Source organism: the organism of the source record quoted next, unplaced genomic scaffold (assembly GCF_019419815.1).
Source record: "Pyrus x bretschneideri cultivar Hongxiangsu unplaced genomic scaffold, Pyrus_bretschneideri_v1 Contig3, whole genome shotgun sequence".
NCBI classification, from domain to species: domain Eukaryota; kingdom Viridiplantae; phylum Streptophyta; class Magnoliopsida; order Rosales; family Rosaceae; genus Pyrus; species Pyrus x bretschneideri.
Genome location: NW_025999612.1, coordinates 4,717,501 through 4,732,021, shown reverse-complemented (window position 1 = coordinate 4,732,021; position 14,521 = coordinate 4,717,501). Strand labels below are relative to the sequence as shown.

Genomic DNA, 14,521 nt, shown 5'->3' with positions numbered 1-14,521 from the left:
ACAAAGTCTTTAGAAGTATCTAGCTATTGAGCTTAAGATGAAGGAATTAGGTGAGATGAAATATTTTCTTGGAATCAAAATTTCTTGATCCAAGCATGGCTTTTTTTTTTTTGGGTAAATTACATTTTCATACATCAAGTTTGGGTTCTATTTCAATTCCTTACAACATCTTCAAAACATTTCACTTTCATACCTTAAGTACTATTTTATTTCATAATAATACCTTCGTTACATTTTCCATCCATTGTTCCGTTAAGTGCTGACGTGGTTGCCAAATATCTGCCACGTGGCAAAAAAAAATATTTTTTTTTAAAACCTGAATTTTCTCAACACAAAAAAAAAAAAAAAAAAAAAAAAATGAAGCCATCCCATCTCCCAGTAACCACCCCGCACATCCCTAAACCTGCAACAACAACAACAAGAAGCATGAGGAGGAGAAGGAAAAAAATAAAAAATATGCCCAAACCGAGTTCATCCCTCCACACCCAAAAACCCGCAACCTAGAAGAAGAAGAAAAGTGCAACTGCAGCTCCCATTCTCCCACCCTAACCACCAACCAGTCCCTGTCACTTGAGTCAAAACCCAGGTCCTCTTTCGTCCACCCAAGAAACCTCCACCCTTCATCTCTGTCCGAACGCCACCCAAAACCACCAAAAACAAAGAAGAGGGAGTAAGACAGAGAGAAAGGAGAGTGAGAAATGGATTTCAATTTCAACTCCAACAGAGCGGAGGCAGCTGGTTCGCACTCAAGCGGGGAAGGCAGGTGGGTCACCGTGGGGGGAGGGGGAAAGGCAAGTGGGTTGCGCGCCGGCAGCTTCTTCTTCTTCTTCGACTGGGTTTGGGCTGCTTTTTTTTTTTTTTTTCCTTCCTTCTTGTTGTTGTTGTTGCAGGTTTAGGGATGTGGGGGGTGGTTGCGGGGAGATGTGATGGATGGGTTTCAAGGTTTTTTTTTTTTTTTCCTTCCTTCCTTCTTCTTGTTGTTGTTGTTGCAGGTTTAGAGGTGTGGGGGGTGGTTGCGGGGAGATGGAATGGGTTTCTTTTTTTTTTTGTGTGTGTTGAGAAAATTCAGGTTTAAAAAAAAAATTAAAATTTTTATTTTGCCACGTGGCAGACATTTGGCAACCACATGGCATATATGTGGCAACCACGTCAACACTTAACGGATTAATGGATGGAAAATGTAACGGAGGTATCATTTTGAAATAAAATAGTACTTAAGATATGAAAGTGAAATGTTTTGAAGATGTTGTAAGGACTTGAAATAGACCCCAAACCTGATATATGAAAATGTAATTTACCTTTTTTTTTTTTTTTTTTTTTTTTTGTCTCAACGGATATATGTGCTTGATTTGTTGGCTAAGACTAGTATGTTGGATTGTAAAACTTATATTGATATTCTGATTGAGCAGAATTATCGTTTGGATTTATTACCAGACTAGGTTTCTACTAGTAAGGAACGATATCTAAGGTTTGTGGAGAGTTTAATTTATTTGTCTCGCACTCATCTTGACATTGCTTTTGTTGTTAGTGTGGTGAGCTAGTTTATGCACTTACCTAGTGAAGCTTATATAGATGCAGTAATTTGTATTCTGAGGTATTTTTAGTCAACTCATGGCAAAGGCTTAGTTTTCTCCAAGAGTGGTCATTTGAATGTTGAAGGGTATACAAATGCAAATTGGGCTAGCTCTATCAGTAACAGATAGTTTACATCTGACACTTTACTTTTGTAGATAATAATCCAGTTACTTGGAGGAAAAAGAAGCAAAAGGTTAGTAGCGATGTGTGTAGCAGTTGAGTTTCATGGTATGTGTAATGGTTTTTGTGAGTTGTTGTGGTTGAAAAAGTTGTTGAGAGATATTGGGTTTGGACCCCGGAAAGCTACGAATCTACATTGTGATAATAAGACTATTATAGAGATTTCTCTTAATCCAGTGAAACATGATTGTACAAAGCATGTTGAGATTGATCAACACTTCATCAAGGAAGAGTTGGATTCTAGAATCATTGCTTTTCCATTTGTGGAACTGAATATCAATTTGTTGATGTACTTACCAAGGCTGTCTCTAGTAGTGTATTTTCCAACTCACTTGACAAGTTGGGCATACGTAACATCTATGGTCTAACTTGAAATGAGTGTGCGAGTTGTATATGTATACTAGTTAAGTTATAAATAGGCTGTTACAAGCTAGATACTAGTCCTTGATGAAGCTACTGCGTCAGTGGACAATACAACAAACTCTATTTTGCAGAAGACTATACGAACAGAATTTGCATACTGCACTGTAATAACCGTGGCTCATAGGATACCGACTGTGATGGACTGTACTAAAGTTCTTGCTATTAGTGATGGTAAGCAATGCATTATTTTACAAATTTCTCATTTAAGTGGTTTTAATTGCTAATCGATTAGTGAAATTTACAATCACCCTCTACAAATTTCTCATTTAAGTGGTTTTAATTGCTAATCGATTAGTGAAATTTACAATCACAGGGAGATTAGTAGAGTATGAAGAGCCATTGAAGCTGATGAAACAGGAGGGCTCACTATTTGGGTAGCTTGTCAAGGAATACTGGTCTCGCGCTGCGAATGCCAGCGTCGTCTCAAAAAAATAATCCAAGGAAAGCTTCCAAATAAATTTAGGAATATTATAAGTAGGAGTTGAAAGAGTACGGGAAATAGTTTTCACTCGCTCTTATGTTGATTCGGTACTATTCAAGCCTATAAAACATTGCACATAAAAACAAGGTTTTCCTCTAACGACCAATCACAATGGGTGAACCATCGAGCTTGATAAAAACTAGACACGCACTTGTTATTTGGTGTGTGAGTTTTGGCGTAGAGAACAATGAAGAGATTTTTCTTGTTTCTTTTCTCAAGACTTGGAGAAAGGACTTGAAAGATGGAGAATCTCTCTCTTTCACAAAGGGGCATTGGCCTCATTTCATTTTAAGTCACTTTGTTGATTTAAGTCCTTCCAAGGGGCTTGGGCCTAATGGCCCTGATGGAACTAGGAACCTTCTTGAGACCCATTTAATTAAATTCGAATCCCCATTTCAAAGATGGTGCGATCCTTTAGGCTTTAATTAACGAGGCAATAAGACGATTATACTTTTTTTGGTCAATTTATGAATTTAAAACTTTGGGGTGTCATCTCCATCCCCCGCCTCTGTTGGTTATTCTTCTCTCATAACCGCATCCATAGACATTATTTTTAAAGGGGGATTCCCCATCCCCACATCCACCAGAGAAGGTACCTGCAAACCCCGCACTTGGCAATCCGTCTGTCATGAAAACTCTCAAACTCTGACTGTGCAACATAAGTTATTCAATAATTCACTAGTATAACTATGTAGACCTGTTAAAATTAACAAAAATGTAAGTGACTTTAAAAAAATCCACACAATTGTAATGGAAACTTACAATTCGTTGAATGATCATTATTTGATGTCAAAAGACTTGAATAAAAAATAAATTGGAGACACTAAAAAATTACGGTGACATAAATATATAATCGGGTTGGGTTTGTGTTGGGAGGTGGCAATACCATCACCGCTATATATCCGACTCGGGTATTTTAAAGAATCCCCAAAAACTGCCCCATATCCATATATATACTCCATAATCTCCCCATTAGGGTCGGGTGTCTGGAGATATCCAAGCCCCTAGGGCTTTTTGCCATCCCTACTTTTAATTCACCATCTTAAATATTGTTCTCGGGGTCTCACAGACTATGAGTGGCGCCTCACTGCTTATCATAGTTTCCAAACCAATATAGAATGTAGGATAACCTATCCCATTGGAAATACAACATAATACAATACGGTATTTCTCTAATTTTAATGCCCTTAATCACACTAGTTTGACCTATTTTATGTCAATTGCCTAAGTGATTGTCTAATGACTCCATCGTTGTGATTTGGAACTCATTTGGTTATTTCACCTGTACAATTTATATGCACTAGCCAAGGACTACTGAGTCATTGCAAAGAGCATTCTCCCTCCATTATGAGAGTTAGAGATTTCTTTGTTGTATATTCACTTGCTTCCATGAATAAACCACTGACCCAGACAATACACGAAATAAACATCTTGGCTATGATGCAAAATCTCAGAGTCAATGATCTATCTGCAACACAACTATGATGCTTCATGTCTAAATTTAAACAACACAAACAACGTTAAAGTAACACAAACAACGTTCAAATTAACGGTGCTTTGTGAATTGAACTTACATATCAATTTCATCATTGCCAGTAAAATTGTTGTTGTGCTGGTATAACACGCTTGTGAGACCAATAAAATAAAATAAAAACTAACGAAAAATCTTCAAAATTTTTAGTTTTAATCAAAAATACAAAATAAAGATGTAAATGATCAGTACCATGAGTGACTTTTCAAAATAAAAATGTCTTTAACGTTCAAAATGAACAATATCAAAAGTGTTTCATTAAAACTCCCTAAAATAAACCAATTAGATTGCACCAAGTTTGTCAAAAACATAAATATTTAGAAATTAAAATTTTATAAAAGATTGAAAAATAAATAAAGATTATTGCAGAAAGGACCAACACTAGAAAAATCAAATTTATCTCTTTAATACACGACAGAATCTCATTGTCATTAGTTTTCAAGTTTTCCAGGTTTAATTTGATTTGTTGTGGATTGGATGATAGAAAAAGTTGAGAGCACAATGAACTGTAATTGTGAAAAGGTTGGAAGATTTGGGCACTGATAGCCGTATAGCAAAAACAGGTAGACGGCTTGTGTTTCTAGAGCAAACCCCCACGTTGATTCTCGTACACCGACCTCGCAATCATCGACGTGTTGGTGCAACCCCCTCTCGCTGGTGCCCCTTCACTCCCTCGACGAGTCCGTCGCCAAAATACCCCCAACCCAATTATCCCCTTATTATTTCTTATATATCAGTCTCCCCATTCACTGACCCTCCATTTCCCCCTCCCCCCCTCTCTCTCTCTGTACTTTCTCTCTCCAGAACAGCAGCATCCATGGAATCTTCACCAGCTCTGTCCCGCATAGGCCTGGCAGGCCTCGCAGTCATGGGCCAAAACCTCGCCCTCAATATCGCCGAGAAAGGGTTTCCGATCTCCGTCTATAACCGCACCACCTCCAAGGTCGACGAGACCGTTGAACGGGCCCACACCGAGGGGAACCTCCCACTGTTTGGCCAGTACAACCCTCGCGATTTTGTGCTCTCCATCGAACGGCCTAGATCTGTTATTATCCTCGTCAAGGCTGGAGCTCCCGTTGATCAGACCATCGCCGCCCTCTCCGCCCACATGGAGCCTGGCGATGCAATCATCGACGGTGGAAACGAGTGGTACGAGAACACCGAGCGCCGCATCGCCGAGGCCAACGGAAGGGGGCTTCTGTACCTCGGGATGGGGGTCTCAGGCGGCGAGGATGGAGCCCGCCACGGGCCCAGCTTGATGCCCGGAGGGTCCCACCAGGCCTACACCAACGTCCAGGACATCCTCCACAAGGTCGCCGCCCAGGTCGACGACGGCCCCTGCGTAACCTACATCGGCGAAGGGGGTTCTGGTAATTTCGTCAAGATGGTCCACAACGGAATCGAATACGGCGACATGCAGCTGATTTCGGAGGCGTACGACGTGCTGAAGAACGTCGGAGGGCTGACGAACGAGGAATTGGGCGAGATTTTCTCGGAGTGGAACAGGGGAGAGCTGGAGAGCTTCCTGGTTGAGATTACAGCCGACATTTTTAGGGTCAAGGATGATTTGGCTGATGGCTTTTTGGTGGACAAGCTGCTTGACAAGACGGGGATGAAGGGGACCGGGAAATGGACGGTCCAGCAGGCGGCGGAGCTGTCAGTAGCTGCGCCCACCATTGCTGCTTCCTTGGACTGCAGGTACTTGAGTGGGTTGAAGGAGGAGAGAGAGAAGGCCGAGGAGGCTCTGAAGCAGGCAGGGTTTAAGGAGGAGATTGGCAGCGTGACGAGCGGCATTGATAAGAAGAGGTTGATTGATGATGTGAGGCAGGCATTGTATGCGTCGAAGATTTGCAGTTATGCTCAAGGGATGAACTTGTTGAGGGCCAAGAGTGTGGAGAAGGGTTGGAATTTGAATTTGGGGGAATTGGCTCGGATTTGGAAAGGCGGGTGCATTATCAGAGCGGTGTTCTTGGATCGGATCAAGAATGCTTATCAGAGGAATCAGAGCTTGGCCAACTTGATTGTTGATCCCGATTTTGCTAAGGAAATGGTGCAGAGGCAGGCTGCGTGGAGGAGGGTTGTCGGGTTGGCAGTGGCCGCGGGGATTAGCACTCCCGGAATGTGTGCCAGTTTGTCGTATTTCGACACTTATCGGCGGGGTAGGCTTCCAGCCAACCTTGTTCAGGCGCAGAGGGACTTGTTTGGGGCTCATACCTATGAGAGGGTGGATCGCCCCGGCGCCTTTCACACAGAGTGGACGAAGCTTGCTCAGAAGAGTGGTTCGGGAGTTGGTGCACTCCATTGAGGTTTTGTTGTTTACTAGCTTGATTTGGATTGGATTGGATTGGATGGTGGTTGTTTCGATATCAAATTTGAATTGTGTACGTCTCTTAGAGTGTTGGAGGCTTTTTTGCGTAGGCATAGCGAATAGCGATCATTGCTTCACCTTCTTACTAATAAGAACCGCATATGCCTTTTCTGAGTTCAATGAGCTTATGATTTCCTCCATTCTTCACTTCTGCATTTTGAAATACTTGCTCTGTTCGTTGGATTTCTGTTGTGTTTCTTTCGAATGCCAATGTTTTGCGAATCTGAATCTGTTTTCGTGTTTTGATTCGATAAATGGAGATAACATTTAGGTTTGTTTGTAAGATAAGAAGAAGCTTTCACTTTCTTGTGTGTATGGCAATCATGCTTCTTCAACTCGTAACTGGTAGATTAGAGTTAACTACTTCTCTAGTCATTGGATGGTTAAGTATTGACCCAATCGAGGATTACGTTAGGAAAAAAAATGGCACCTCAAAATTCAAACTTACCCGCGAGTGTGGTGATTTCGACACTCTCGTTTTATACTTTTTCAACTCCTCCTTTTTGACCCTCAATTTAAGGAGTGCTGGACTCCTCTTGTTACCGTGTCCTTGCAGTCAGCCGTCAAATCTTTTAGAACAAGGATATCCTAGTAATCATATTTGTTTCGATACAGATGAATTAGTAAACAATTTATATACAAGTAAAATCAAAGGTGTTGGAATTTATATGTTGACCAAAAAAAAAAGACTTAATTAATATTTTGACAAAAAATAAGGAAAGTGTTATTGGCACTCCAAAAATCTCATTCTACACTCCAAAAATATACTTGTGAGGAGTGTAGAATGAAAAATTTGGAGTGTCAATAAAAAGTTTGGAGTGTAGAATGAAAAATTTAAAGTGCCAATAACAATTCCCAAAAATAAAGACGTACTTAATGTGTAAACCCAAATGCTCCACAACTGCCCCATGAGACAGATGGAGAGGGCACGTAGAAGGATGGTGTGGTACGCAAGACATGGGAGGAAGATTTTCTTGATGGGGGTAGTTCAAGGTCGTCTTGGAAACCATACGCCATAGGTAATGGACTATGGTTGCTTCAAGCACAATGGAGTAATGTTCAATTGCAATGTAATCATGATTCAGGGTTCATTCATAAAAAATGGAGTACAACTGAAAGAGAGATACGGAAATACGCTTGTGTTTGTGGAAGTAGGTGTACACAAGTTGGGATTTTATTGCTAAAGAAAAGTAAAAAATTAATATATTAAGTATAAGCTTCACTCAATCAATTGTAATATAGATAAAATCATATGATGATGATTTTTCTTTTCAGTTAAATTTTTTTTATATATAAAAATTTATACTCATGTAATATATAAGAGGATAAATTTTTTTGAGGCCCCTCATAAATTCATAATCCTATGCTACTGCACCTTTTGCAACCCTCAACGCCCTGTCTAGCTTCCACCAGAAGCAGAGTTTGGGTGCCAATTTGAGGCTAGTCGGATGGTTCATTCTGAGTCACTAAAGTCGACATGTGATTGAGTCGATATGTGATAGTTATTGCCTTCGTTCAAACAAGTACCTACCGCTTTACCTTCAGATGAAGTAATCCGATGAACCGCGACATGGATAACCATTCTCAAGGGCTGGCATTGTTCTTGTAAATGCAGCACAAGATATTTTGCTACCGTAAACGCACCTGTTTTCGAGAAACAAATCCTCCTCAGCTTGTTTCTCCATTGTTTGGATCTTCTTTGTCTTTAGATGCTTTGACGATACAATCCCAACATAACCTGCCAAAACTATCGGAGGAAATCCAAGCACAAATCCTAAAACCCACAAATGCTTTAGGCCTCCTTTTCTCTTCGATGGAACAGCGATTGAAAAATGACCTTGCTCTGTGGTAAGACACACACCAGGTAATCTCATTTCACTGAGGGAAACCGTCCCATTGGCAGAAAATGATGCACATTTTTCTGCGACGCTTGTGCTTCTGTCCAACGTGAGATTCGGAAACTGAACCAATATAGGTTTCCCCTTAGTGTTGAGACTGAGCTTTGCGGAGCTTTTCGAACTTGTATTCGATGCATCATAAACTGTAAAACCAACAACAGAAGAGACTAGTGAGTAACCTGGAAGGGAGTAGTAGTGGGATGACCAATTGCCCAAATTTTGATGCACAAAAGCCAGTCTTTCACATGAGGCATTGGCATGGTTCTTGATGGAATTTTGAAGCAGCTGAAGTTAGTAGCTCCTCTATTCCACAACCGGCGGCTTAGAAGCCTCGCCATTGAGACTTCCATGCCGGATAGGTTAGCGGGGAGGACAGCCCTGTACAGAAAGCTGGTCTGCAAACGCCTTGAAGGCCAAATCTCTACTAAACACAACCGAAGACTCAGTAGTAGAGTTGCTCGAGCAGCACACACGAGAAAAAAATAGGTGTGTGAAGAAGCAAAAGCACATTGAGTTTGTGCTCATTTTTTGGATTCTCTTAACACTGAAGTGAATGTTTTAGCCTTCGTTCTATTTACTTGTACTACTTGATGGGATTCTTAGGATTTGGCTTTTGGAAAAAAGTGCTTTTGTGAGTGTATGGTTATATATTTTTTGCCAAAGGGAGTCAGCATGCCATAGTGGTCCCTGAAGGGAAGGGCCTTTTTGAACAGCTTTCTTTCCCATAGCCCTCTTTGACTTTTGTTACGGAGTGTATGTGATACAAATAACATTTTTTTTTATAAAGCAAAGTTCAAATAACGTGCGACCTAACAAAAGAGAAAACGATAAAACAAATGACAATGTAGTAAGTACCTTACTTTTGTTGTTGTTGGAGTAAATGCCTTGTATATTTGAACATTTTAGAAAGAAAACGATTTGTGCATACCTTCTTTCACTTTGGGCCTTGATCTTCTTTGATTTGTTCAATCCAATGACTAAAAGAATGAAAATTTAAATGTATAAAATGTGAAAAGGAGGAAGAAAAAGGTGGAAGAGAAGGAGTGAAGAGAGGCATTAAGTCTTGGAGAAGACTCTCAAACCAGCAGTCAAGTGGAACACAAAAAGAAAGAAATTAGATTTATAAAACTCTTGAAAGTAATGTCGACTATAGTAATTTAAAACTGTGGTCCGTCGCGTATTTATGATAGTATAGTAATTGAACATAGATTCAATCGTTTGTCGTATCTCGTATTGTAAAAGAAAATCTAATTGAGAAGAGAAATATAGTGAGATTGAAAGTTAAATCTGAAATCATACATGGTGTTAGGCTTAGAGAAATAAATGCGAGTAGTTTGATATCCATTCCCAAATGCAAGTCATAAATTTGAAATATGAGTCGAATTATTGTAATTAGCTTATTTATACACACTTCGACACGTGAGTAAGGAAATTTGTATCACAAGCACTCCGCAAAAGTTCAAGTTTTAGATTTAACTTGTATTTTCTGGTAATTTTATTTATCAAGGAACAAAAATTGCGTAAGTATTGTTGTTCAAGAATTCGACAATATACTATGTGTCACAACGCATTTGAAAGGAGTTTTCTAAATCCAAATACACCTATCTGATCTAGATGCGTCACTCCAAAAGTTCACTTAACAATCGATAAATTCTAACATATTAGGTAAATTGTTCTATTACCATCTCTCCCATAATTCGGAAACATAATTTTCTTTCATCCAATCTCTTTTTTTTCTTCAAGAATTGTTATTAGGGCTTAAAAAATCTAATTGTGCACTCCTCATAATTTTTTTTATCTAACAAGTTGCAAGAGACACAAATAAAATTTTAAAATACTAATAATAATTATTTTTTTTTGTTGAACAAAAATAATAATTAATTTTGTAAATTTTATTTATTTAACGTATTTTTAAAAACATTGGCGACCGCCCTTGCGGGTAAGCTTTTTAATTTCAAACAGACCACCCTGTTATTATGTTTAATTTACTCATTAATTTCGTTTGAATTTGGGGGAAAAGGGTTTTGCACTGCACCATGAGGAAAGCGAACGTCGATCTCTCCCGTCCTCGCATGATTACGGACTCGGGCGCATCGCCGAGTGGGCTCGCCGGCGAGTCGGGTTGCCCTAACAAGGAGGTCCAAGACTTCGCCTTTGCCTTTAACGACAGAAATTTCTCCGATCGGGTTTTGTTGATCGAAATCGTACCCGATTCGCCGGGGGCCAAATTGGATGTCGTCGGATGCTCCACGGTCTCCGATTGGGCGCGTAACCGAAAGCGACGGAGGGCGGAGATTAAGAGAGACAGTGGTATGTATCTAATTTTGCCCTTCAAGTTTTGAATTTTTTCGGTTCGTGATTGGTGGTGGTCAGGATGGATTTAGGGTTTGTTTGGTTTCTGTGGAAAAGATGGAAATTGAAGGAAAGATTTGGCCTTTAGTGTTTTCTTTTCGTTTTGAGTGTAACTGATGGGGAGTGTGTGCCTTGACAGTGCTCAAGTGGGACATTGAGAATTTGGCCTAATTTTGGTCGATAGAGTTTAGGGTTTACGAAATGTGAAGTTTTTGGGAGTTTTCGAAGAACGACATAAAGCGTAGTGTTGTTAATTTGGAAAAATATGTTAATATTAGAGAAAACTTTAATCACGTCACTTTGTTGTTACAGGATTATTAATAAGTTTCCTTTCAATTAAGAGGTTGATAGTCTTGAAGAATGGGATAACAGTTTAATTACTTAAGATTAATAGGATTGGTGGTGTCACTGGTGTCTAATAACATGGGTTTTGTAGTGATTTATTGGTTCATGATTTATTGGTTAAAGATTGTTACATTTATACCTCTGTGTTTTTTCGTGATTGATTATTTTTTCGTTTGTTTTCGTGATTATTAACAAGTTACGTTAAGAGGAGGATGATCTTATTGAAGAAAGGGGTAATAATTTAAATACTTAAAGCTAGTTATTGGTTAATATATAATGATAAGTTGGTGGTTTAATGGCTTACTACGGTTGCCTCTGTTTAACAAGTATTCCTTTTATGTTTCTAGGTTTCTTATTACCTTTTTACTCCCATCTTATGCCTTCACATTTCTGAGTTTCTAACCGTATGCGTGCATCAGTACACCTATCGTGATTACTTGAGTTTTTAAGTTATCGAAAAAGCATAGTTCAGTCTTTAGATTCAATGTGAATTTGCATGTTACTGATTTGGAGTGTAATTGCTCCTTTGATAGCTGAGGACAATGCTGTGCACCGTGAGGAGCTGGTCTTAAGTTGTAACATGCCAGATACAGAGGATAATATGGTATTTGATAATCAGGATGAGGAAGCTGTGGCAATGAATGAGTTTCCTTCCGCTGTGGGAGTAAATTTCGGTACATTCTTTTGGTCTCTGTTGTTTCCAAGCTGCCTGAACTGGAAAAATTGTTTGACCCATTTTGTCTTTAATGAAAGTTAAAAACTAAGCATACCGTCCTAAGATATACAGAATATAAAGTTTGTTTGCTTCCTACTTCTAGTAGACTGCTCTAGTGGTTTTACATGCAAATCTAAATTTTTCAGAAGACATGCAAATCTACTTTATTCAATGTGAAATAGAACACAGTTATTGCATCTGGATTACTTATGTGGCTCGTGTTACTTCTTGGTCGCCGTGACATTTGTTAACTGGTTATGGTAGGGTTTAGGGTTATGGTAGGATTTTGACAATTCACTAGAAAATTTTGTAGGAGACGACTTGGCCTGGAACCTGGACTGTCATACAGTTATTAAGGTTAGAACCTTACATGTCAGTTCCCCAATCTTAGCAGCAAGGAGTCCATTTTTCTATAAGGTGAGGATCCTGTCCTGGTGATTGCTCCTTTTGTTCAGTGGCTATCTATACTTGCTCACTTGTTCTTTTTGTGCTTCACATAGTTGTTTTCAAATGGGATGAGAGAGTCAGAGCAACGCCAAGTATCTCTAAGAATTCATGAATCTGGTATTTTCTCCTGAATTATATTATCAGCTATTACAAAATATTGGACCTATCTTTATATGGAAATTGGCAAACTGTAGTTATGCTATTTCTTTGCCTTCTCTAACAATAATTACTTTTTCTTTCTTTAATCCAACCACAGAAGAAGCACCCCTCATGGAAGTTCTTAATTTCATGTATAGTAACACCTTATCTGCGATGACACCTACTGCTTTGTTGGACGTGTTCAAGGTTGCTGACAAATTTGAGGTTGCATCTTGCATGAGAGATTGCAGTAGGTCTTTGCAGAAGTTGCCTATGACTCGTGAGTCTGCTTTGCTTTATTTGGGCCTTCCATCTAGTATTTTGATAGCAGATGCAGTTCAGCCGCTGACAGATGCAGCAAAGCAGTTTCTTGCTGAACGCTACAAAGAGATAACCAAGTGAGCTTCTTTTACTGAAGTTTTTAAGTCTTCTGATCCTTTTCTGTTTCCGCCTGTCCGTGAAGGCTCTCTTGTTTGTGTAATGTTTCTTTAAATAAGTTGGTGGAGTTTTTTTATTTTCTCAACTTATAACCACTTCTTCCCTGTTTTCCAGTATCCACATTTACTTAGATGGCCTGAATTCCTGGAAAGCATTATCCTTCCATTTTCACTTGATTAGATCAGTCAATGTTAAAGTGATTTATGTATGTTATTTTTATGGCGTAAACTGCATATTCTAGAGTATAATTCTTGAATTGTCAAACATATGACCAGGTTCCAGGATGAGGTGCTGAGCTTGCCCCTTGCTGGTATTGAGGCTGTACTGTCTAGTAATGATCTCCAGGTGGCCTCAGAGGATAGTATTTATGATTTTGTGCTAAAGTGGGCTCGGACCAATTACCCAAAACTAGAAGAACGACGAGAAGTCCTTGGCCAACGCCTTGGTCGGCTCATTCGTTTTCCACAAATGTCTTGCCGAAAGCTTAAGAAGGTCCTAACCTGCAGCGACTTTGATCCTGGACTTGCAACAAAGATAGTGCTGGAGGCTTTGTTTTATAAGTCTGAGACACCACACAGGCAGCGCACCCTAGCTGCAGCGGATGCCAATGCTGCCTGTCGGCGCTTTGTGGATCGGTCTTACAAGTACCGGCCAGTAAAGCTGGTGGAATTTGTAGAACCTCGTCTACAGTGTAGTGTGTTCCTGGACCTAAAGTGGGAAGAGTGTGCACGTTTGTTTCCAGCAGGCCGAGTGTACTCACAGCCTTTTTTCCTCGGTGGGCAGGGATTCTTCTTGTCAGCCCATTGCAACATGGACCAACAAAGCTCATTTCATTGCTTTGGGCTGTTTTTGGGGATGCAAGAGAAGGGATCGGCTAGTTTTACAGTTGACTATGAGTTCTCAGCAAGATCAAAGCCTGGAGAGGAGTTTTTGACCAAATTCAAGGGAAATTACACTTTCACCGGAGGCAAGGCTGTTGGGTATCGAAACTTGCTTGGCATACCCTGGACTGCGTTCATGGCCGACGACAGTATCTATTTCCTCAATTCCGTTCTCCATCTCAAGGCTGAGCTCACCATCAAGCAATGAGTCCTTTGTAGAGGTGGTTTGGAAGAAGCTTTAAGTAAATGCTTGTCTAACAGTAGTTTAGATTTCTGGAAGGCTTTAGGTACATTTTGGCACCAGACTGGATGCTCGTTTAATTGATCTCCGGTCGAGTTGCCTCATATGTTTGAAACTGTTTATCCCAAAGAAATGAAACATGTAGGGTTTTCTGTTTTTGTTATCTGCTCTTGAAAGTTTAAACCATCATTTCATTTTTGGATCACTCGAGCGGTAGATGATCGTTTTCAGCAGTTGTAACAACTGGCTGGGATGGTCAGCCACTTAGTACTACAGTCTAGTAGTATCCCTCTTCACTTGTAAGTTGTAAGAGAGGTCTTACTTAGTTTTGTTATTTTTATAGCATCTGGATTCAGAGTTTGGGAGCAATACTAGTGAAAACGTTAACTGAATGGCAAGCACATAATTATACGCCCTTATGATGAGTAACAATTTAAAGGGTTTTCACTAGTATACAATGATTTGAACCATCAATTTTTTAGTTCACTCTTTAAAGGTCATCTTTGAA

At 39.7% G+C, this 14,521-nt stretch overlaps 2 protein-coding genes across 3 annotated transcripts; both read left to right on the top strand.

The window, feature by feature from the left end:
• The first annotated feature begins 4,670 nt into the window (after nucleotides 1–4,670).
• LOC103927289 (6-phosphogluconate dehydrogenase, decarboxylating 3, chloroplastic) lies at nucleotides 4,671–6,678 on the top strand. Its single transcript, XM_009336189.3, has one exon. The coding sequence runs from the start codon at nucleotides 5,008–5,010 to the stop codon at nucleotides 6,493–6,495; it is 1,488 nt and encodes a 495-aa protein (XP_009334464.2). The 5' UTR covers nucleotides 4,671–5,007; the 3' UTR covers nucleotides 6,496–6,678.
• A 3,756-nt stretch (nucleotides 6,679–10,434) lies between these two features.
• Nucleotides 10,435–14,176, top strand: LOC103927290 (BTB/POZ domain-containing protein POB1). Of its 2 annotated transcripts, none has more exons than XM_048589772.1 (6): nucleotides 10,435–10,766; nucleotides 11,687–11,827; nucleotides 12,170–12,285; nucleotides 12,369–12,432; nucleotides 12,572–12,851; nucleotides 13,167–14,176. In XM_048589772.1, exons 1-6 carry the CDS (start codon nucleotides 10,493–10,495, stop codon nucleotides 13,978–13,980), a joined length of 1,689 nt encoding a protein of 562 aa, XP_048445729.1. In that variant the 5' UTR covers nucleotides 10,435–10,492; the 3' UTR covers nucleotides 13,981–14,176. The 2 variants fall into 2 exon arrangements, with proteins under 2 accessions (XP_048445729.1, XP_048445730.1); XM_048589773.1 differs by having other exon boundaries at nucleotides 10,439–10,766; nucleotides 12,182–12,285.
• Nucleotides 14,177–14,521: the final 345 nt, after the last annotated feature.

Excerpts from the sequence above, each read along its gene's own strand:
- LOC103927289 (XM_009336189.3), top strand. The coding sequence starts at position 5,008 with ATGGAATCTTCACCAGCTCTGTCCCGCATAGGCCTGGCAGGCCTCGCA.
- LOC103927290 (XM_048589772.1), top strand. The coding sequence starts at position 10,493 with ATGAGGAAAGCGAACGTCGATCTCTCCCGTCCTCGCATGATTACGGAC. Across the intron at positions 10,767-11,686 it reads GGAGATTAAGAGAGACAGTG|CTGAGGACAATGCTGTGCAC; the intron begins GTATGTATCTAA and ends CTCCTTTGATAG. Across the intron at positions 12,433-12,571 it reads TCTAAGAATTCATGAATCTG|AAGAAGCACCCCTCATGGAA; the intron begins GTATTTTCTCCT and ends ATCCAACCACAG.